Source organism: Leptodactylus fuscus, chromosome 1, assembly GCF_031893055.1.
Source record: "Leptodactylus fuscus isolate aLepFus1 chromosome 1, aLepFus1.hap2, whole genome shotgun sequence".
NCBI lineage: Eukaryota > Metazoa > Chordata > Amphibia > Anura > Leptodactylidae > Leptodactylus > Leptodactylus fuscus.
The window spans coordinates 25,516,196-25,540,036 of NC_134265.1; the positions used below are offsets into that span (position 1 = coordinate 25,516,196).

The window sequence follows — 23,841 nt, forward strand, 5'->3', positions numbered from 1 at the left end:
TATAACTACTATAATACTACTCCTATGTACAAGAATATAACTACTATAATACTACTCCTATGTACAAGAATATAACTACTATAATACTGCTCCTATGTACAAGAATATAACTACTATAATACTGCTCCTGTGTACAAGAATATAACTACTATAATACAGTACTGCTCCTATGTACAAGAATATACTGTAACTACTATAATACTACCTCCTATGTACAAGAATATAACTACTATAATACTGTTCCTATGTATGAGAATATAACTACTATAATACTGCTCCATAAATATATACATATACTGTGCCCTTTCATTGACTCTTTATTTGCTTTCATGATCTGGAGAAAGCAATCTGAATCTATGAGGTTCTAGTGTTTCATATGTGTATACCGTCCTCTTGTCTCAGCTGGGTATACGGTATGGGATTGATCATTTACCTTCTGTTTCAGCTGTAAGACGGTCTGTTTTATTTGGTGAAATTCCTTGCAAGTATCTGAGCAAATTCCTGGTTTCAACACGTTGTTAGATTGTTCAAATTCTCCTGTAAGTAAAGTAATGTTTGTTAGACTGGAGTGAACATATCACATCCCCTGAACGTGCGAGCGGCACGCGCTGACAGATATCTGGTATTATCACATTTGGATTGTAGAATTTATTTTACATTATTAAGGTCTCGGTGAAATCATTTTGGGAAATGATGTCTTGGTTCTCGGAGGAATCAGATTTTTGTAGTGGAGCTAGAGAAGGAGAGGTCTGGTCTATAGAAGAGCTAGAGAAGGAGAGGTCTAGTATATAGCGGAGCTAGAGAAGGAGAAGTCTGGTATATAGGAGACCTAGAGAAGGAGAGGTCTAGTATATAGCGGAGCTAAAGAAGGAGAGGTCTAGTATATAGCGGAGCTAGAAAAGGAGAAGTCTGGTGTATAGAAGAGCTAGAGAAGGAAAGGTCTAGTATATAGCGGAGCTAGAGAAGGAGAGACCTAGAGAAGGAGAGGTCTAGTATATAGCGGAGCTAGAGAAGGAGAAGTCTGGTATATAGGAGACCTAGAGAAGGAGAGGTCTAGTATATAGCGGAGCTAAAGAAGGAGAGGTCTAGTATATAGCGGAGCTAGAAAAGGAGAAGTCTGGTGTATAGAAGAGCTAGAGAAGGAAAGGTCTAGTATATAGCGGAGCTAGAGAAGGAGAGACCTAGAGAAGGAGAGGTCTAGTATATAGTGGAGCTAGAAAAGGAGAAGTCTGGTGTATAGGAGACCTAGAGAAGGAAAGGTCTAGTATATAGCGGAGCTAGAGAAGGAGAGGTCTGGTCTATAGAAGAGCTAGAGAAGGAGAGGTCTAGTATATAGCGGAGCTAGAGAAGGAGAGACCTAGAGAAGGAGAGGTCTAGTATACAGTGGAGCTAGAAAAGGAGAAGTCTGGTGTATAGGAGACCTAGAGAAGGAGAGGTCTAGTATATAGCGAAGCTAGAAAAGGAGAAGTCTGGTGTATAGGAGACCTAGAGAAGGAGAGGTCTAGTATATAGCGGAGCTAGAGAAGGAGAGGTCTGGTCTATAGAAGAGCTAGAGAAGGAGAGGTCTAGTATATAGCGGAGCTAGAGAAGGAGAGACCTAGAGAAGGAGAGGTCTAGTATATAGTGGAGCTAGAAAAGGAGAAGTCTGATGTATAGGAGACCTAGAGAAGGAAAGGTCTAATATATAGCGGAGCTAGAGAAGGAGAGGTCTGGTCTATAGAAGAGCTAGAGAAGGAGAGGTCTAGTATATAGCGGAGCTAGAGAAGGAGAGACCTAGAGAAGGAGAGGTCTAGTATATAGTGGAGCTAGAAAAGGAGAAGTCTGGTGTATAGGAGACCTAGAGAAGGAGAGGTCTAGTATATAGCGAAGCTAGAAAAGGAGAAGTCTGGTGTATAGGAGACCTAGAGAAGGAGAGGTCTAGTATATAGCGGAGCTAGAAAAGGAGAAGTCTGGTGTATAGGAGACCTAGAGAAGGAGAAGTCTAGTATATAGCGGAGCTAGAAAAGGAGAAGTCTGGTGTATAGGAGACCTAGAGAAGGAGAGGTCTAGTATATAGCGGAGCTAGAGAAGGAGAGGTCTGGTCTATAGAAGAGCTAGAGAAGGAAAGGTCTAGTATATAGCGGAGCTAGAGAAGGAGAGACCTAGAGAAGGAGAGGTCTAGTATATGGCGGAGCTAGAAAAGGAGAAGTCTGGTGTATAGGAGACCTAGAGAAGGAGAGGTCTAGTATATAGCAGAGATAGAGAAGGAGAGGTCTAGTGTATAGCAGAGATAGAGAAGGAGAGGTCTGGTGTACAGAAGAGCTAGAGAAAGAGATGTTGGTTATATAGAAGAGAAGGAGAGGGCTGGTGTATAGGAGAGCAGGAGAAAGAGTAACCTGGTCTATAGGAGATTTAGAAAATAAGTGATCTGGTATACGCTGTTTAACGTTGGAAGGCGTGATGTACATCACAACCGCAGATATCTTCATTTGCATGGATGTCCAAATGCTTATTAGTAGACAGTGTATAGGAAATCTAGAGAATGAGTGATCTGGTATATAGGAGAGCTAGAGAAGGGGGGATCTGGTCTATAGGAGATCTATAGAAGGAGTGATCTAATCTATAGGATTGCTAGAAAAGTAGTGAAATTGTATATAGGAAATCTAGAACATGAGCAATCTGGTCTATAGGAGATCAGAGAAGGAGTAATCAGGTCTATAGGAGATCTAGAGACGGGGTGATCTTATCTATAGGAGATCTAGAGAAGAAGAGAAATTGTATATAATAAATCTAGAGAAGGAGTGATCTGGTCTATAGGAGAGCTAGAGAAGGAGTGATCTGGTCCATAGGAGATCTAGGAGAAGAAGTGATCTGGTCTACAGGAGAGCTAAAGAAGGAGTAATCTGGTCTATAGGAGATCTGTCATGACCTGATTGCGTGTGTGTTTTGGTGTATGTTTCTGTCAGGGATTCGATTCGAGCTTCTGTGATCTGCTGGTGGGTTCCCTACCATTGAGCCATCAGTGTGTACATAGGGTTCTGGTCTTCTGAACACACTTGGGGTTATAAGAGTAAACCTCAGGTGTTATGTATTGCCATTATCCTATGGAAGGAGTCTGGGGCCTTTATTAGGGAGAGGGCTGTCTCCACCAGTTGCCGGTTTTTGTGGTCCCAACCTAAAATTCGTGGCCCTGGGAGGAGGAGTGTTCTGTTTGTGCTGCTACTGTCTAGGAAGGAGTTTGAGTGATTGTTTGTGTGTGAGTTGGTTCTCCCCTGTCCTTCACTTCGGTTTGCTTGGCACTATCTGGTTGTTTGAGGTGGGTTCCAGTTTATTTTACCCCAGTCTCGTGTTTACCCTTTCCTCACCTCTCCACTGTCCCTCTCCTCATTTCTCTTGTTTTGTATTGTGTTGTGCTGCGTGTCCGTTGTCCTGCACCTCCCGTCCTGTTTGTTTGTCTGCAGCTGCACCTTTATTTCTGCAGGGGTCACCACCTTAGAATCCCCAGTCCCTAGCGCTCTTGCAACTCTTGTCCTATCTGTCTGTTAGGTCTTCATGCTAGAGAGCCAGGAGTTGTCGGGGCCAAGGTTAGCTTGGGGACAGCTGACCACCACCCGTAGGCAGGGCCTAGCTAGCCACCGTAGTGCCAGGGATAGTCTCCTTCCCCTGTTTCCTTAGCGGTGCAATCTGCAGCCTGGAATCTGTGTCTGGACTTTGACACGAACGTGACAAGATCTAGGAGAAGGAGTGATCAGGTGTACAGGAGAGGTAAGGAAAGAGTAATCTGGTCTACAGGAGATCTAAAGAAGGAGTGATCTGGTTTATAGGAAATCTAGAGAAGTAGCAATCTAGTCTATAAGAGATCTAGAGAAGTAGTGATCTGGTTTATAGGAGATCTAGAGAAGGAGTGGTCAGGTTTATATTAGATCTAGGGAAGGAGTGATCTGGTCTATAGAAGATCTAGAGAAGGAGTGATCTGGTCTATAGAAGATCTAGAGAAGGAGTTAAATAGTATATAGGGAATCTATAGGAGTGATCTGGTCTATAGAAGATCTAGAGAAGGAGTTAAATAGTATATAGGGAATCTATAGGAGTGATCTGGTGTATAGGAGAGCTAGAGAAGGAGTGATCTGGTCTATAGAAGATCTAGAGAAGGAGTTAAATAGTATATAGGGAATCTATAGGAGTGATCTGGTGTATAGGAGATCTACAGAAGGAGTGATTTGGTCTATAGGAGATTTAGAAAAGGAGAGGTTTGATGTATAGGAGATCTAGAGACGGAGTGATCTGCTTTAAAGGATGGAAGAAGTAAGAAGTGTGGCACATAGCAGATCTGGACAATGATCTGAGTGAACATATATATATTTTTCCACTCGATATTTTATATTTTTCTGTATCTATTAATTATTTTATACCTTCTATCATTTTTGCACTTTGCACTTCCATTTCCTTACAGGATCCCCAATCTGACTGCAGAATAACAAGAAAGTAACCAAACCTAAGAACTTATTTCCCCTTTGTCTGTTTTGCCTTTTGTATATGCAATGAATTTTACATTTTACAAAAAATTATATTTAAAAATACCAAATTTTGGCACCTACATCCGAGGCAGTGCTGCCACTCACCAACGGGTGGCGCTATGCTCATCCCATGCATATTGTCTCACGTGAGGCGGCAGATCCTTCCGATCTAACACTTCTCAGTCTGATATTCTAGGTATTGAGCTTCTATGGCGGATGGATGGATGTTCTAATCCCGCGCTCGTGGGCTGCGCCGCGTCAATGTGTTTGCAATTTGAATTTGTAACAATAATTGTTATTGGTTTCACCCACTTCTATGTATCGCAGGTAATAAATTAGAAAAATATGAAAAGCATAAAACATTTTCTCGAAAACTCCAAGAGCAGCGGGGAAAGCGGCGTTTGATCTACGCGCGGAGAACACAAGCCATTAAATACTTGGGCCGATATTCATCTTCATTTCTAAAGCAGTTCCAGACAACGTAAATGAGATTAACATTGCTGTATCTGAAGATATGTGAAATTCGAAATGTTCCAGACCTGACCTGAAGAACGCAGCGGAGAGGTGACCCCCGCTCGGCGTATTGTCAGGGGAGACGCGCTATCTTTCATTACACTTTATTCCAGCTTTTATGTTGCGCTTCTTGGCCGCGTGTATCTAACCTTCTAAATTATAATAATGGTCCTGACATCTCGGATACGACAAAAAATTCTCAACTCGTGTACTGCGGAGGGAACGTTACGGGACTAAACCAAATGCAGTGACATAAGGGGGGGGGGGTATAAATTTACGGGTCCTAATTGGTCTAATTCCCTGGCCAGAGCAGAAAGCTAGGAAATTGGCCAAATGGGGGGTTCACTTTGCTATGGACTACCTTGTACGCCACTGAAGAGCTTGCGTCCTTCATCAGTCGTAGGTTAAAATGATGAAATACCGCTTGTCACCACTAGGGGCAGCGCAATAGAGATGATATTATTGCACAAAGCTAGCTGTAGAAATCAGTAAGCTCCCCCTATTGGTGACAATGGGTAAACTCTATCATTGTGGGGGAAATGGTGGAACGGGGATAGAGAAATCTGACCGGGGCCAAGCTCCTTCTCATCGTGGGCCCCAATACCGTCCTCAACCATTAGTTTCGCCACAGATAGTTGGAAAGTACATGCCTGCTTCCAACACTAGGGGCGGTATTCCCATTTTGTAAAGTGATGATGACGCTTTATGATTGGTTGGGATCTGAATTTGCCTCCTGGCCCCCTGAATGTACAGTGCACTGCAGTTGGCCCCATTCACTTGAATGTAATGGTGCTGCAGTCCCTTTGTATACAGGGGCCACAGTACTGAATATTGGTGGGGGTCCCAGAGTTAGGGCCCCGTTCACCATTAGTGATATGGTAATACCCCTTTATCCAACATGTTACAAAATTTCTGCCCCCACATGGTTACTAGACTATTCAGAGGGGTTCTGGTTTGGATTTTTCAGAATTTTGCTTTTCGGCAGTCCTACCTTGGTTTCCTTTGGTACAGGTTTTACCATCCTCTTCCAAGAAATAACCTTCATGGCACTCGCACTTGTAGCTTCCCTGAGTGTTGATGCAGATCTGAGAACAGACGGTCTGATTCTTCAGCGCACATTCATCTATATCTGTAAGACACACAGAATACGATTGAGTGATTAGATTTATAGGTGTCCATCGTAACAGACTACAAACACACCATGTGTAGTCTAATCCTGTAGTCAGGTATTGTAGTTGTGGAGGTCGCTGTGCAGTAGAGTAGGGACCCACTATAAAGAGGTCGCCGTGAAGAGTTCAGAGTCTGTTACCATGAAGATCCATATGTCTACATAGGAGCTGTGTACATAAAACGACGTATTGGGATGAAAATAAATTTGGACAAAGTGGATGTAGAAGGACGTAACGCCTAAATGGCAAGTCTGACGATTATTCCTTTCACATGGGGGACATATTACTGAATAAGGTTCCATTCACATGGAGGAAAATGGTGAGGAATTTGGTGTGGAATTTTCCACGCTGAAAAAAAAAAGCCTCCCATTGACTTCAATTTTCCAGCTAGTGGAAAATTCCGCTAGTGGGGAAAAAAAAGTTAGCAGAACCCACTGAAATCAATGGGAGGTTTTATTTTCTGTGTGGAAAATTCCACACCAAATTCCTCACCATTTTCCTCCATGTGAATGGAACCTAAGGGGGATGTTCAGCCTAATTTTTTGAAAAGAGATTTGATGGCAAAACTCACAAAAAATAAAGGGAATTTTCCACTACAAAAATATGCAAATCTATTCTCCAGGATGTAATTAGGAGAGTGCCTCTGTATGCCGCCCTCTAGAGGGCAGCCCCCTTAACATCATGCATGACTCAGTTAATAAGCCTACTGACATGACGCAGGGTTTATTGCCAAATTAGTATTCCTATTCCAAAAGGAACAGATTCCCAGCTATGGACAGCGCTGTTTCGGTCTTTTGGACCTCCTCAGCATAGCGCAGGGATACTGATTTGGCAGAGTGAGAGACTATAGACCAGGGTCAGGGGATAATCGTACACATTAGGGAGAGTGTGTGCCTACATAGGCAGTACGGAGACTTACACGTCATTCCTGCTCTGCTAGGGATTCTGGGTAAAAAATATGCAAATCTATTCTCCAGGATGTAATTAGGAGAACAGTGCCTCTGTATACTGCCCTCTAGAGGGCAGCCCCCTTAACATCATGCATGACTATGCTGAGGAGGTCCAAAAGACCGAAACAGCGCTGTCCATAGCTGGGAATCTGTTCCTTTTGGAATAGAAATATTAATTTGGCAATATACCCTGCATCATGGTAGTAGACTTATTAACTGAGTCATGCACGATGTTAAGTGGAGCAGGAATGACTTGTAAGTCTCCGTACGCCTATGTAGGCACACACTCTCCCTAATGTGTACGATTATCCCCTGACCCTAATCCCAAAGGGCAAATTTCGCCAATTAAGTAGGGAAACCTGTTTCCATTTTACAGAATCTCTACAATCATTCGGACACCACGCTGTAACAATTTGCTCTTGACTAGCACCGACTGATGGGACTTTTGGTGACTGCTGAAGCCGATTCACGGGACTCAGCAAAGAATTTACAGAACACCGGAGGATGCCGCGATGGAGACTAGGATGGGTAAATGTTTTTGTTTTTTTAAAACACCTTTCCTTCCCACCGCAGGCATTTTTTTATTTTTGTTGTTGACTCCCTTTTTTTATTTTTCCATTCACAGAGCCATATAGTGGCTTAATGTTTGCAGGACGAATTTTACTTGGTACCATTTAATATTCTGCACAATGTACTGGGGAGCTGGAAAAAAATTCTGAATGGGGCGGAATTGGAGCAAAACTGCATTTGTGCAAGTTTCTTAAAGTCTTCAGCCAAAATGACACGTCACCTGTATTCTATTGGATTCCGGGGATACCAAATTTGAATATTTTTTTATTTTATTTTAACCCCTTAAAAAAAATCCAAAACTTTGCAAAAAAAATCTTTTTATATTTCTGTGTATGGGGATGGCATAGGGGGTCTTTTTTTTTTTTTGGCGGAGGCCAGATAAACTTTTTAGATATTCCATTTTGGGGAATGTTTGATCACTTTTTTTTTTTTTTTTAATGGTAATTTGGCTATTTTGATTTTTTTTTCCAGTCACGGTGTTCGCTGTATAGGAAAAATATTTTTTATAGGTTTGTAAAGAGGACATTTTTGGATGTCAAGATGCATAATTTGTTTACGATTTGAATTTTTATATTTTTTAATTTATTTATTTTTTTAATACTTTTAAAAATATTTTTGGACTTTTTTTAAGCTTGAGCCTGCAATCTTTAGATCACTTGTCTCACAGACTGTAATACTACTCTTGAAGTCTATAGGTAAATAGCTATATGCCTATGGAGGCCTACCACAGGCAAGTCTCAATAGACATGTAGAGAAGACAAGGCTTCGGGCCGTCAGAACGAACAGATGGCTCTCCCTACGTGGAAACAAGACTGGTTGATGAACCAGAAGATACAATGGGGTTGCCAGTGGTAAGGTTATACAGAAAGGGTTAATACTAGAGACAAGCAAGTAGTACTCGATCGAGTAGGTATTCCATCAAATACTATGGTATTCGAAATACTCGTACTCGATCGAGTACCACTCGCTGTTCGAATGTAAAAGTTCGATGCAGAACCAGCATTGATTGGCCGAATGCTATACAGTCGGCCAATCAACGCTGGTTCTTCTCCTACCTTTAGAAGTCTTCTCCGTGCAGCTTCCTCGCGGCGTCTTCCGGCTCTGCATTCACTCTGCCAGGCATCGGGCCTAGGCAGAGCCGACTGTGCATGTCTGTTTGTAGTGCGGGCATGCGCAGTCGGCTCTGCCCAGGCCCGATGCCTGGCAGAGTGAATTCAGAGCCGGAAGATGCCGCGGGGACGCTGCACGGAGAAGACTTCTCGGAGGATCCAGCCCGACCCTCACTCGTGGACTTGGTAAGTATAATTTGATCGAACGTTGCCTACCCCTGAAACGAGCATTTCCCTCCATAGACTATAATAGGGTTCGATATTCGATTCGAGTAGTCGAATATTGAGGGGCTACTCGAAACGAATATCGAACCTCAAACATTTTACTGTTCGCTCATCTCTAGTTAATACCCACAATTGTAGTGGGCTCTGATCAGGGGTATTACCACCAGGTAATACCTGAGCGGCTGCCATATTTATACACCCAACTTACACCATAATAGTACAGTGGGAAGGGTTAAAACGTAAAAAAGGAGGCAGGTGTGTAAAGTAAACCTTAATTTTTTGAAAACCTGAACTTTTTGGAAAATTTGTTGCGATCGGGTTCACCCAATATTACTCATCACCACTTGTATACAACTATTGATGGTATAGTGTAAGTAACAATAGCGTATGTAAATATAGGGCGTGTTATTAACTCTTTACACCTCGTTCCCAAAAATATTGTAACCACAACAGAAATTTTATTTAACACGGCCATATTGGTTGTCACACAGTTTTCGTACGAGCAGAGATAACAGCCAAATAGAATTGGCAGAAGATTCCATGACCATTTATACATACGGGAGGGAACTCCTAGCACATACCTAGACCCTGGTCCACCCAACCACAACGTCCCTGGATACATCTGAAGAACATGACTTTTACGGGAACACTTGGCAGGAGGAGGAACATATTCATTTCTTGAGACTTCCTCAAGCCTCAGACAATTGCTTTCTCCACACTGGTTGTTGGGCGTCCAAGGACACATCCACGATGACTTCGGGGACATAACCGAAAGATTCCTCCACAATCTTTGGACCACATTGTGAAATTTCCTGCTCCCCTTCTCGAGAACTGATGAGGCCGCTACATCTTTACGTCCTACCTACGTGTGATGCTGATGAAAATGTCTCCTCCGAGATCTCTAAACAGTCCTCGGCTGAACTGAATAATTGGATCATCTATCAGACCGCAATGTAGTCATTGGATGATATGGGCATGAAGAATAGGAGTGCACTCTCCACCGAGCTCGCCCCAGCCTTGAAAGTGGTTTTTAATCTTAAGGAGATATCACGTTTCAGCCTTTCCTTCTAGATGGGATCTTGGTGTTTTACGAGACGTTCTGCAGTGGTGATTGACTCTCGGCAGTTGCCAAACACAGCACATCGTACATCCATTTTTATATAAGACATCAATAACAGGCTCTTACTTTTCACCAGAGAGCAGTTTTCACCAGGAAAGTGTAGTACTTAACCCATCCGTTCCTATTATTATTTCTGCCTTGAGAACGTTCCCATCTATTTTTTATTTGGCCCGGTTGGCCGCAGGAGCTCACGGATGAAGGATCTGATTTTTGGAAGTCTTGCAGAAGATTGCAGAGGAAGGATAAATGAGGAGAAATACAATGTAACGCTGTTATTGTTGTTTTTGGCCTGGCCGTTACCAAGCGAAACAGGCAAATAGAGTCCATCTGGGGATCGACTGCTCCGACTAATGGCTGGGTGGTGGTAATTTTTACTAATGAATGTTATTGGTGGTTACAATGATAGAATTCTTTCCCTCTGTGATGAAATTTTTTGGAGTCCTTTTTCTCGTGTCCTCAAAACCTGGTGCTGAATCAGAGGTGATCATATTTTTTACTAGGTTACCCAGACCCCTGGTTCTCAGCACATAGTCCCACTGACTACTCTGATGACATCACAGAAGGCCAAAAAATATCTAACTGTGATTTAATAGGGGTTCTCTAGAATCCTTCAATATTGGATCTTTGGTGGTCCAACTCTTGGCATGGTCACTGATCAGCTCATTGGGGTTTGACACAGCGCCATCATTTCTGTAATGGCTGTTCCTGGTATTACAACTTAGTTCTATTTAATGGAGGAAGAGGTTGAGTGCTTTTATTTTTTGATATTTTTTTAATTTTAGAAATTTCTCCTTAGAAGATGCAACAAACCAACTCTTCTGCTCTTGTATTGGATTGTAGAAAGTCACATGGTGTTTGTAATAGGTTGTCGTGTAACTGGCTAAAATGACGTCCATGACTAATATAGGTGGACTCAACATCAACTACCTGGCATTGGGCTCATATCTTTATAGCAATGAATAGGTAATCCATATTATGGAGAGGAACAGTTCCCGCCCCTGAGGAGCAACCTGATGCAAAAACTCTAACAGGACTCCATATAACATAAGCTCTTGATCCTCTTATATGGCAGAAGGCGCTTTGCCCCCCCCCCCCCACAGGCAACAGAGCCCAAGTGTGACAGCTACTTCTGTCCCTCTATTGCTATATAAGGTGACAACTATAGAATATAGGCTCAGTATATGTATCCATATTGTAATCTCTGATGGTCATTACTCCCTTCCCTCCACCCAAAATAGTGACATGTCCCAGAAAGCCTTGATCTCGCAGACTGATGTCTATTCTCCTTGGCACGACGGCTGCTGTATATACTAACCCTCCTACTCTGGCGCAGTAAACACATCATTGAGAACGGATACAAGACAAAGCTCCGCCAATAAATGGATTAAATATGAAGGTTTTACAGTCTTGTAGGGAAACCAGAAATTGCATCACAATATTTTTATTGTCTTAGAGTAAATGCAGATTTCCAGCAAGGATGGAAGATAATGTAAGAAGTTTTCATCTGCTATAGGCAGTGCCAAGTGGACCCACAGGATACCCTCAACCCTCTAAGGCTCTTCCCATTTCCAGGGGTGTATCTATAGGGGCAGCACTGGTAGCAGTGACTACTGGCCCCGAACCCTGGGCGACCTCTAAGGTTCCCCTACTATGTAAAATATACCCCTATTCTATAGGACACAATGCAGGAATGGAGCCCCAATACAAATTTTACACTGGGGTTCAAGAGATTCAAGTTACGCCTATGGGAATAGGGTTTGTGCAAATCCTGCATGAAAGTGGGTGCTCGCATGTTAGGGGCAGTCCTGGGCAGGACTCAAATGCCCAGATTTTTACCAACTATCAGTCATAAAGGATGGGGAGAAGTCGGTGCCTGCACATATCCATATAAAGTGGGTCTATATAAGGGTCTGTATTAAGTGGGGTCTTTTCTGGGATCTGTTTTAAGAGGGGTCCAGTCTGTGATCTCTATATTGGGGCCCCTGTTGCTGAGATATTGCCATTTTGGTCAATATGCAAATGAGAACTTTCTAATTTTGCTCACCATTGTCTGCACCGCAATTCAGCACCGTCATGTGCAAGAAACCCCATGCTGTAATATAGACCTATGGGTCACCCATTTATTCAGGTTAGATTTAGGAGGACGAAGAAGACCCTATCATTACAGGATGAGGAAGACCCTAACATTACAGGACGAAGACCCTAACATTACAGGACGAAGAAGACCCTAACATTACAGGATGAAGACCCTAACATTACAGGACGAAGAAGACCCTAACATTACAGGATGAAGGAGACCCTAACATTACAGGACGAAGGAGACCCTAACATTACAGGACGAGGAAGACCCTAACATTACAGGACGAAGGAGACCCTAACATTACAGGGAGAAGAAGACCCTAACATTACAGGACGAAGAAGACCCTAACATTACAGGACGAAGACCCTAACATTACAGGACGAAGAAGACCCTAACATTACAGGACGAAGACCCTAACATTACAGGACGAAGAAGACCCTAACATTACAGGACGAAGAAGACCCTAACATTACAGGACGAGGAAGACCCTAACATTGCAGGACGAAGAAGACCCTAACATTACAGCACGAAGAAGACCCTAACATTACAGGACGAAGAAGACCCTAACATTACAGGACGAAGAAGACCCTAACATTACAGGGAGAAGAAGACCCTAACATTACAGGAGGAAGAAGACCCTAACATTACAGGAGGAAGAAGACCCTAACATTACAGGATGAAGAAGACCCTAACATTACAGCACGAAGAAGACCCTAACATTACAGGATGAAGATGACCCTAACATTACAGGGAGAAGAAGACCCTAACATTACAGGATGAAGAAGACCCTAACATTACAGGACAAAGAAGACCCTAACATTACAGGATGAAGATGACCCTAACATTACAGGGAGAAGAAGACCCTAACATTACAGGACGAAGAAGACCCTAACATTACAGGGAGAACAAGACCCTAACATTACAGGGAGAAGAAGACCCTAACATTACAGGGAGAAGAAGACCCTAACATTACAGGGAGAAGAAGACCCTAACATTACAGGAGGAAGAAGACCCTAACATTACAGGAGGAAGAAGACCCTAACATTACAGGAGGAAGAAGACCCAAACATTACAGGAGGAAGAAGACCCTAACATTACAGGAGGAAGAAGACCCTAACATTACAGCACGAAGAAGACCCTAACATTACAGGATGAAGATGACCCTAACATTACAGGAGGAAGAAGACCCTAACATTACAGCACGAAGAAGACCCTAACATTACAGCACGAAGAAGACCCTAACATTACAGCACGAAGAAGACCCTAACATTACAGGATGAAGATGACCCTAACATTACAGGGAGAAGAAGACCCTAACATTACAGGACGAAGAAGACCCTAACATTACAGGACGAAGGAGACCCTAACATTACAGGACGAAGGAGACCCTAACACTACAGCACAGACGCCTTATAAAATACACATGTAAAAGTTGCTTACTGAGCAAATTCCTGAATAAATGATTGCATCACACCCTCCATCCTCTAGGTGGCAGCATTAACACATACTGCAGCGTCCCGACAGGTCGCAGATTTCAGTCTGTTTCGATAAATTTGTTTTGCAAAAATCATCACAAATCTAAGCTTAGATGAAGTGAGAAGAGATGTCGCCTCTAAGTATTAATAAACTGGCCACATTGTGAAGGTATGACATCAAGGCAGTAACATATAATACATTAGGACACTAGTGATGTCACTCCTTTATAATGTAACATTGTATCTCCAGGGGAGTGATGTCACAGGGTACATTTTGATAGTATTCCTTAAAGGGGAAATCTACCATAAAATTGTCCTGAATGTTAGAAGACATTAGAAGACGTGACATGACACTTTACAAAGTATACTTGTATAGACAAGATTAGCATTCTGTCACCACTAGAGGGAGCTTAGGAGCTAACTGCATACTGTTTATACACTGAGCTCAATGGTAACACTAGGCACTACTAGGCTCCTAAGCTCCCTCTAGTGGTTACTGTCAGAACATCATAAGTCTACGTCAATCTTAGATCTATGTCTGTGCGGAGGATTTGGTATTCTGGATCAGAAAAAATAAATACTTTTTATTTTTGACTGACATTGACTGTACTTACATTTGTAGGCTAATTCATTACATTGGCACAAACAATATTCCCCTTTGGTATATAGGGCTGTGGAGTCAGAGCCTTGGAGTTGGACTTAGGGCCAATTTTGTTTGGAAAAAAAAGTTACCGACTCCTGTTTCACAACAAAGCGATGAATTATTGTACAATTAATAGTATAGTATAATTAATTAGATACATAGTTTATTACAAATTTACTTTCATAGGAATCAATCTCTGACTTTTCAATGAATTATAGGATCTGTACTGATTCTTTCTGACCATGGTTGTCAGACATTTATGGAGTAGTCAGTAGAGATGAGCGAACAGTGTTCTATCGAACTCATGTTCGATCGGATATTAGGCTGTTCGGCATGTTCGAATCGAATCGAACACCGCGTGGTAAAGTGCGCCATTACTCGATTCCCCTCCCACCTTCCCTGGCGCCTTTTTTGCTCCAATAACAGCGCAGGGGAGGTGGGACAGGAACTACGACACCGGTGACGTTGAAAAAAGTAGGCAAAACCCATTGGCTGCCGAAAACATGTGACCTCTAATTTAAAAGAACAGCGCCGCCCAGCTTCGCGTCATTCTGAGCTTGCAATTCACCGAGGATGGAGGTTTCCGTCCAGCTAGCTAGGGCTTAGATTCTGGGTAGGCAGGGACAGGCTAGGATAGGAAGGAGAAGACAACCAACAGCTCTTATAAGAGCTAAATTCCAGGGAGAAGCTTGTCAGTGTAACGTGGCACTGACGGGCTCAATCGCCGCAACCCAGCTTTCCCAGGATCCTGAATGGAATACACTGTCAGTGTATTCCCGTATACCCGATATATACCCCCGATACCCGTTCCAACGGTGTGCCCCCCCACCTTCACCCCAGAAATACCCTGCAAGTCCCCTAGCAATAGAATTGGGGCTATATACACCCACTATTTTTGCTACTGCCATATAGTGCCATTGTCTCACTGGGAATTCAAAGAATATATTGGGCTTACATATAACTTCAATTCCAGGGAGAAGCTTGTCAGTGTAACGTGGCACTGACGGGCTCAATCGCCGCAACCCAGCTTTCCCAGGATCCTGAATGGAACACACTGACAGTGTATTCCCGTATACCCCATATATACACCCCAAATCCCCGTTCCAACGGTGTGCCCCCCCACCTTCACCTCAGAAATACCCTGCAAGTCCCCTAGCAATAGAATTGGGGCTATATACACCCACAATTTTTGCTACTGGTATATAGTGCCATTGTCTGACTGGGAATTCAAAGAATATATTGGGGTGACGTGCACCCACAATTTTTGCTACTGCTATACAGTGCCATTGTCTCACTGGGAATTCAAAGAATATATTGGGGTTACGTGCACCCACAATTTTTAATACTGGTATACAGTGCCATTGTCTGACTGGGAATTCAAAGAATATATGGGGGTTACGTGCACCCACAATTTTTACTACTGGTATACAGTGCCATTGTCTGACTGGGAATTCAAAGAATATATGGGGGTTATGTGCACCCACAATTTTTAATACTGGTATATAGTGCCATTGTCTGACTGGGAATTCAAAGAATATATGGGGGTTACGTGCACCCACAATTTTTAATACTGGTATACAGTGCCATTGTCTGACTGGGAATTCAAAGAATATATGGGGGTTATGTGCACCCACAATTTTTAATACTGGTATACAGTGCCATTGTCTGACTGGGAATTCAAAGAATATATGGGGGTTATGTGCACCCACAATTTTTAATACTGGTATACAGTGCCATTGTCTGACTGGGAATTCAAAGAATATATGGGGGTTATGTGCACCCACAATTTTTACTACTGGTATACAGTGCCATTGTCTGACTGGGAATTCAAAGAATATATTGGGGTGACGTGCACCCACAATTTTTAATACTGGTATACAGTGCCATTGTCTGACTGGGAATTCAAAGAATATATGGGGGTTACGTGCACCCACAATTTTTAATACTGCTATACAGTTCCTTTGTCTCACTGGGAATTCAAAGAATATATGGGGGTTATGTGCACCCACAATTTTTAATACTGGTATACAGTGCCATTGTCTGACTGGGAATTCAAAGAATATATGGGGGTTACGTGCACCCACAATTTTTAATACTGCTATACAGTTCCTTTGTCTCACTGGGAATTCAAAGAATATATGGGGGTTATGTGCACCCACAATTTTTAATACTGGTATACAGTGCCATTGTCTGACTGGGAATTCAAAGAATATATGGGGGTTACGTGCACCCACAATTTTTAATACTGCTATACAGTGCCATTGTCTGACTGGGAATTCAAAGAATATATGGGGGTTATGTGCACCCACAATTTTTAATACTGGTATACAGTGCCATTGTCTGACTGGGAATTCAAAGAATATATGGGGGTTACGTGCACCCACAATTTTTAATACTGCTATACAGTTCCTTTGTCTCACTGGGAATTCAAAGAATATATGGGGGTTATGTGCACCCACAATTTTTAATACTGGTATACAGTGCCATTGTCTGACTGGGAATTCAAAGAATATATGGGGGTTACGTGCACCCACAATTTTTAATACTGCTATACAGTTCCTTTGTCTCACTGGGAATTCAAAGAATATATGGGGGTTATGTGCACCCACAATTTTTAATACTGGTATACAGTGCCATTGTCTGACTGGGAATTCAAAGAATATATTGGGGTTATGTGCACCCACAATTTTTACTACTGGTATACAGTGCCATTGTCTGACTGGGAATTCAAAGAATATATTGGGGTTATGTGCACCCACAATTTTTACTACTGGTATACAGTGCCATTGTCTGACTGGGAATTCAAAGAATATATTGGGGTTATGTGCACCCACAATTTTTACTACTGGTATACAGTGCCATTGTCTGACTGGGAATTCAAAGAATATATGGGGGTTACGTGCACCCACAATTTTTAATACTGCTATACAGTTCCTTTGTCTCACTGGGAATTCAAAGAATATATGGGGGTTATGTGCACCCACAATTTTTACTACTGGTATACAGTGCCATTGTCTGACTGGGAATTCAAAGAATATATTGGGGTTATGTGCACCCACAATTTTTACTACTGGTATACAGTGCCATTGTCTGACTGGGAATTCAAAGAATATATGGGGGTTACGTGCACCCACAATTTTTAATACTGCTATACAGTTCCTTTGTCTCACTGGGAATTCAAAGAATATATGGGGGTTATGTGCACCCACAATTTTTAATACTGGTATACAGTGCCATTGTCTGACTGGGAATTCAAAGAATATATTGGGGTTATGTGCACCCACAATTTTTAATACTGCTATACAGTTCCTTTGTCTCACTGGGAATTCAAAGAATATATGGGGGTTATGTGCACCCACAATTTTTAATACTGGTATACAGTGCCATTGTCTGACTGGGAATTCAAAGAATATATGGGGGTTATGTGCACCCACAATTTTTAATACTGGTATACAGTGCCATTGTCTCACTGGGAATTCCACAAATAATTTGGGGATTCATTCACCCTACATCTCAGGCTCTTGCCATATTCACCCAGGTTGTCAGTGCTGCACCAGCTCGTTCCCAGACAGCTCGGCCCGAAAAACACGTTACCTATATAGAGGATTTGGACAATGAAGACAACATGTTCTAAATCTAATGTCTGCACCTTCTCCAGAATTAAAATAAAGGCAGCGTTTAACTTTCAAATAGCACTGCACAAAGGAAGAGCTTATCAGCTTGTCTCATGACATGCTACTGAAAAGTTTCATTTGTGTATCTTAATGTAAATATAGTTGTATAAGCTTTTTGGGTTTTAGGCACTGCCAAGTTATTTATTACCACCCGCTCCCTTATAATGATGATGACGCCAAAGTCACTGTGGGTGTTCAGAGCTCACAGCTTTGGGTGACATTTGTCTTGCTCTCTGTCGGTACCAGCTGTCTTTTTGGATACCGTAAAGTTATGTTGACTTTATTAACAGCTATAGAAGCTTTAGCCAGGTTGTGACGGTGTGTAACCCTAACAACACTAAGTGGGATACACATTAATAGTCAGTCTATGTACGCTAAACGTATCACTGAAGTAATTTTTTTTCCCTCTCCCCTAATATAAGAAAGGAACAGACATTAGACCTAGACCGGGGTTCGAGGCTTGAAAAAATCCAGTATTATTTGTTCTTCATGATGTGAAATATGTGTTGAAAAGCAACCCAAGATGAAGTCAGCCATGTGTGCCAGTGTGTTACTTGGCATGCCTTTGCTGGCCCCAACTGTAAGGGTCACTCTCCATTTCCTCCATTTTCCACTCCCCTTCACACCATTTGTGGTGAAGCAATGGGATGCACTGAAGTGCACCCTCTAGCCTCGTGTGGGATAGGGACATCAGATGCCACTCCAACCCCCTCGTCTTCCTCCGCCAGCCAACGGTGCGAAGATGAGAGGAGTGTGCTCTGAATGTTTTCTGCCTAGCAGAGGCTAGTTCTCACTTACGAAAATGGCCCCACTTTGACCTGTATATCAGGCACAATGGTGTAGGTTTCAAAGAAACATGGCACCAACAAGTTGGAAAACGTGGGCCATGCGTGGACCGTGTTTGAGTCTGGCAAGCTCCAGATCTGCTACCAGGTTCCAGCCATTATCACAGGCGCAAAAATGCCAGGCCCCAGGTGTAGCAGGGAAAAAAAAATGCCATCTCAGCCAGGATGGCATCCCTGACCTCGGAGGCACTGTGCTGTCTGTCCCCCAAGCTGATCAGTTTCAGCACGGCCTACTGACATCTCCCCATGCCAGTGTTACAGTGTTTTCCGCTAGTAGCTGGGGTGGAGGTTGCAGCTTCGTAGGGTTTCAGTCTACTCCTGCCATGAATTTTGGCCTGGGAGAGGAGATAGGCCACCCCAGTTTGCACCCGGGGAACAGACTCCACCACATTCACCCTGCCTGTCATTAAAGATAAGCACTGCAGCATCCCTGACCACAGGCGCTTGTCCATGTGTCGGTGGTCAAGTGGACCTTGCAGCAAAGCGCAGAGCTCTGGGCCCGACTGATGTTATGGGACACATGCAGGCGCAAGGCAGAGACAGCACACCAAGAGAAGTAGTAACGGCTAGGCCCAGCATAGGGAGGTGCCCCAGCTGCCATCTGCTGACGGAAGGCCTGGGTCTCCAGAAGCATAAACAAACACCAACATCTCCAGGGCCAGCAGTTTATCGATGAGGCTGTTACAGGCTTGGGCATGGGGGTGGGTTGTATTGTACTTCTGCCTGCAATGAAAAGCTTGGGAAATGTGGAGTGGCTGGGAAGAGGCGCATGATGGTGCAGGCCAAAAGGGCGCATGAGGGTGAACTCCCCAATGTGTCAGAGATAGGTGTGTAGGTGTCCTTGCATCATATACTTGCACCATATTTGGCTTTGGAAGTTAATTTTGTGCCAAAAAGTGGTTAAGACAGCGATCCCTCAGCTACTCCCGTTACACTGTCTATTGAAGTTACCATCTGTGGAAGTGGACCACCATTTCTAAGATCCCAAAGGAAGCAGGCAAGAGATGTGCAGTTCAGAAAAAAAGATGAGAAAATAAGTTTAGGCTGTAGAGCACAGAGGGATCGGAGAGGACAGAGCTGGTGTCGGCCAGGTATTTCCACAACATGCGCCTATACTTGTCCCTCCTGGTGACACTAGGCCCCTGAGTGGCAGTAATTTGTCCAGGGGGGCCATTAACGTGTTCCAGACCTAGGAATAAGTCTTCCAACAGGGTAGAGTTTTGCATGCCTTTGCTTCTACCCACTGTTTTTGCTGCTTAGCTTCCCTCCACATCTACTCTGCTTTCACCCCTAAACATCACCCCAGTTTATGCCTTTGCTTCTACCCAGGTTTTTTGTTGATTTAGCTTCCCTCTACATCTACACTGCTTTAGCCCCTAGACATCACCCCTGTCCATGTGGGGTCGGTGGCCTCGTCATCCACCAACTCCTCTTCCAATTGCGCACTGCCCCCTTACTGCAAACCGCACATGACCACAGCTTGCCTTGATGGCAACTGTGTCTCATGATCCCCACTTAGGTCCAGACAAGTCGGTGGCGGGTCCAAAACCCCAAAATTGGAAGGAAATGGCAGATGCTGCAGTATTTCTAACACCTGTTCCTGGTGCTCAGGCCTGGTCTGTGTTGTACCCTGCACCCTGCTTAACGCATCTGCCATATCCGAAGTTGTGATGAGCGCATGCTAATGTTTCGTGTCCAGTGCAATGGATGGGATGGGATTTCACATAAGTCTGCCACCCATGGCCACTCATGGTTGAGCAACTGAGGGAGTTGACTTTGACGAACCCGAGGGTTTTGGAGTTGGAACTACATCAAAGGTCTGTGCTGCTCACACACTCTGCTCAACACATGATATGTTTAGTGCCAGCAGTGTGGAGACGTCGCACAACAGCCATTGTTCCAGCAGGTACAGGCGTTGTAGGAGTGCATAGAGGCTAGCAGCGGCAACTATACACTTTAAAAACTATCCGCACAAGCGCCACACTTTCACCAGTAGCTCAGGAACATTGGGGTACCTTTTTCAAAAGATTAGCAGCAATGAGTTAAAAACGTGGCCCAGGCATGGAATATGTTGCAGGCTGCCAAGCTACAGAGCCAATCCCAGGTTACGGCCATTATCACACATGACAACATGCCTGGGCCCAGGTGCAGTGGCAAAAACCACATTGCCGTCTCATCGAGGATGGCATGACTCACTTTGTAGGCAGTGTGCTGTCTGGCCCCCAAGCTGATGAGCTTCAGCACGGCCCGCTGACGTCTCCCCACACCAGTGTTGCAGCGTTTCCAGCTCGTAGCTGGGGTCAATTTAACAGCGGAGGAGGGTGGTGTTTCAGCCCTCCTCCCAGGAATGTTGTGTGGGGAGACAAGTCAGGCCACCACATTTTGCGACCCGGTCCACGCCTCAACTACATTCAACCACTGTGCCCAAATTGAAAGGTAGCGTCCCTGTCCGCATGCACTTGTCCATTCGTAACTGGTCACATGGAACTTTAGGGCTAAGCGCTGAATTTAGGGACCGCCTCATGTTTGGGGGAAAGTGCTGGTGTGGACGGCACAGTGCGGTGGCGCAGTAGACACTCTGCCCAAAAAGGGCAGAGTGTCCCCCAGCCGGGATTCCAACATCTCCTGGGCCAGATTTCTTGAGATGAGGCCGTTGAAGCCTTGGGCATGTGGGTGGGTTGCGCTGTACTTTAGCATGAAATGAAAGGCTTGGGAGATGGGGAGTTGCTGGGAAGAGGCGCATGATGGCGCGGGCAAAAGGAGAAATGGCAGGAAAAGGTGAGGATAAGGGTGAACTCCCCAAAGTGTCAGAGGCAGATGTGGAGGTGTCCTGGCTCCTGGTCTGGACTGCAGCGCCAGCCCTGTCAACAGTGGAAGAGGCAGTGGCCGCCAGGCCAAACGACGATTATCCTGCGCTTGCTCTCACCCACTGAGCCCAGGGCTTGCCTTCCAAATGATGGCACCCGCAAGAGGTGGTGAGATTCCTCTCCGCAGATCTCCAAACCATCTTGGACTTGCAAATTGCACTAAATTTGTCATGTAACTGACATGTATATGATGAGTCTATCCATTGTCTGTTCATTTTGGTGAAAGTCAGCCTGTCAGCTGACAGACAGCTGTGCTTGTCAGTGATGATGTCACCGGCTGCTTGTACCCCCAGTTTTTGCTGCTTAGCTTGCCTCCACATCCACACTGCTTTTGCCCCTACACATCACCCCTATCCATGCCTGTGCCTCTAGCCATAAGTCTGCCACCCATGGAAACTCATGGTGCAGAAAGTGAGGGAGCTGACTCTGAGGAACCCTTGGGTTTTGTAGCTGGTACTCCATCAAAGGTCTCTGCTGCTCACACACCCTGCTGAACATACGGTATCTAGGGTTAGAGCGTGTGGTGACCTCGCACAACAGTAGGTGCTTCAGGCAGATGTAGGCCTTGCTGGAGTGTATTGCGGCTAGCTCCAGGTACTGTAGACTTGGGAAAGTGGGTGTCCAAGTGCCGCACTTTCACCCTTAGCTCAGCTAATTTGGGGTATGTTTTTAAAAATCATTGCACCACTACATTGAACATGTGGGCCAGGCATGGAACGTGTTGGAGGCTGGCAAGCTCCAGAGCCCTCCAACAAGCTAAAAAACCTGGCCCCAGGGGCAGCGGGGATAAACAAATTGCCATCTCATCCAGGATGGCATCCCTGACCTCAGAGGCAGTGTGCTGTCCGTCTCCCAAGCTGATGAGCTTCAGCCCAGCCTGCTGACGTCTCCCCACACCAGTGTTGCAGCGTTTTCAGCTCGTAGCTGGGGTAAATCTAACAGCGGAGGAGGAGGAGGGTGGTGTTTCAGCCCTCCTCCCAGGAATGTTTTGTGGGGAAACAAGTCAGGAAAATTCTTGAAACGGGAGAGTTTTGCATCTTTGCCCTTGCTGCCTATGGACATCCCTTTGCCTCTAGCCACCATTTTCCCTGCTTTGCTTGCCTCCACATCCACACTGCTTTTGCCCCTAGACATCACCCCAGTCCATGCCTTAGCTTGTACCCCCAGTTTTTCCTGCTTAGCTTGCCTCCACATCCACACTGCTTTTGCCCCTAGACATCACCCCAGTCCATGCCTTAGCTTGTATCCCCAGTTTTTCCTGCTTAGCTTGCCTCCACATCCACACTGCTTTTGCCCCTAGACATCACCCCAGTCCATGCCTTAGCTTGTACCCCCAGTTTTTCCTGCTTAGCTTGCCTCCACATCCACACTGCTTTTGCCCCTAGACATCATCCCTATCCATGCCTCTTCCCCTAGCCATAACTCTGCCACCCCTGGAAACTCATGGTGCAGAAACTTTGGTTGCTGACTTTGAGGAACCCTTGGGTTTTGTAGATGGAACTCCATCAAAGGTCTGTGCAGCTCACACACCCTGCTCAAGATATGGTATTGTAGGGTTTCAGCGTGTGTGAATGACGGACAACAGCCTGTGTTTGGACAGATGTAGGCCTTGCTAGAGTGTTTTTAGGCTAGCAGCGACTCCTGTGCACTTGCAAAAGTGGGCGCACAAGCGCCGCATTTTCAACAGTAGCTTCGGTACATTTGGGTATGTTTTTAAAAAACTTTGCACCACTAGGTTAGACGTGGGCCAAACATGGAACGTGTTGGAGGCTGGCAAGCTCCAGAGCCGCTACCAGGTTCCAGCCATTATCACAGGCGTAAAAATGCCAGGCCCCAGGTGTAGCAGGGAAAAAAAAATGCCATCTCAGCCAGGATGGCATCCCTGACCTCGGAGGCACTGTGCTGTCTGTCCCCCAAGCTGATGAGCTTCAGCACCGCCTGCTGACGTCTCCCCACACCAGTGTTTTAGCGTTTGCCGCTAGTAGCTGTGGTGGAGGTTGCAGCGTCGTAGGGTTTCAGTCTACTCCTGCCATGAATTTTGGCCTGGGAGAGGAGATAGGCCACCCCAGTTTGCACCCGGGGAACAGACTCCACCACATTCACCC

At 44.6% G+C, this 23,841-nt stretch overlaps 1 protein-coding gene across 1 annotated transcript in view; it reads right to left on the bottom strand.

The window, feature by feature from the left end:
• The window catches only part of CCBE1 (collagen and calcium binding EGF domains 1), a 281,966-nt gene that overhangs the window by 7,960 nt on the left and 250,165 nt on the right, over positions 1-23,841 (bottom strand). Inside the window, exons 5-6 of the mRNA XM_075268690.1 lie at positions 6,001-6,138; positions 434-537 (exon numbers count right to left, since the gene is read on the bottom strand). Of these exons, the coding sequence (XP_075124791.1) occupies positions 434-537; positions 6,001-6,138 (242 nt within the window). The remainder of the gene's footprint in view (positions 1-433; positions 538-6,000; positions 6,139-23,841) is intronic.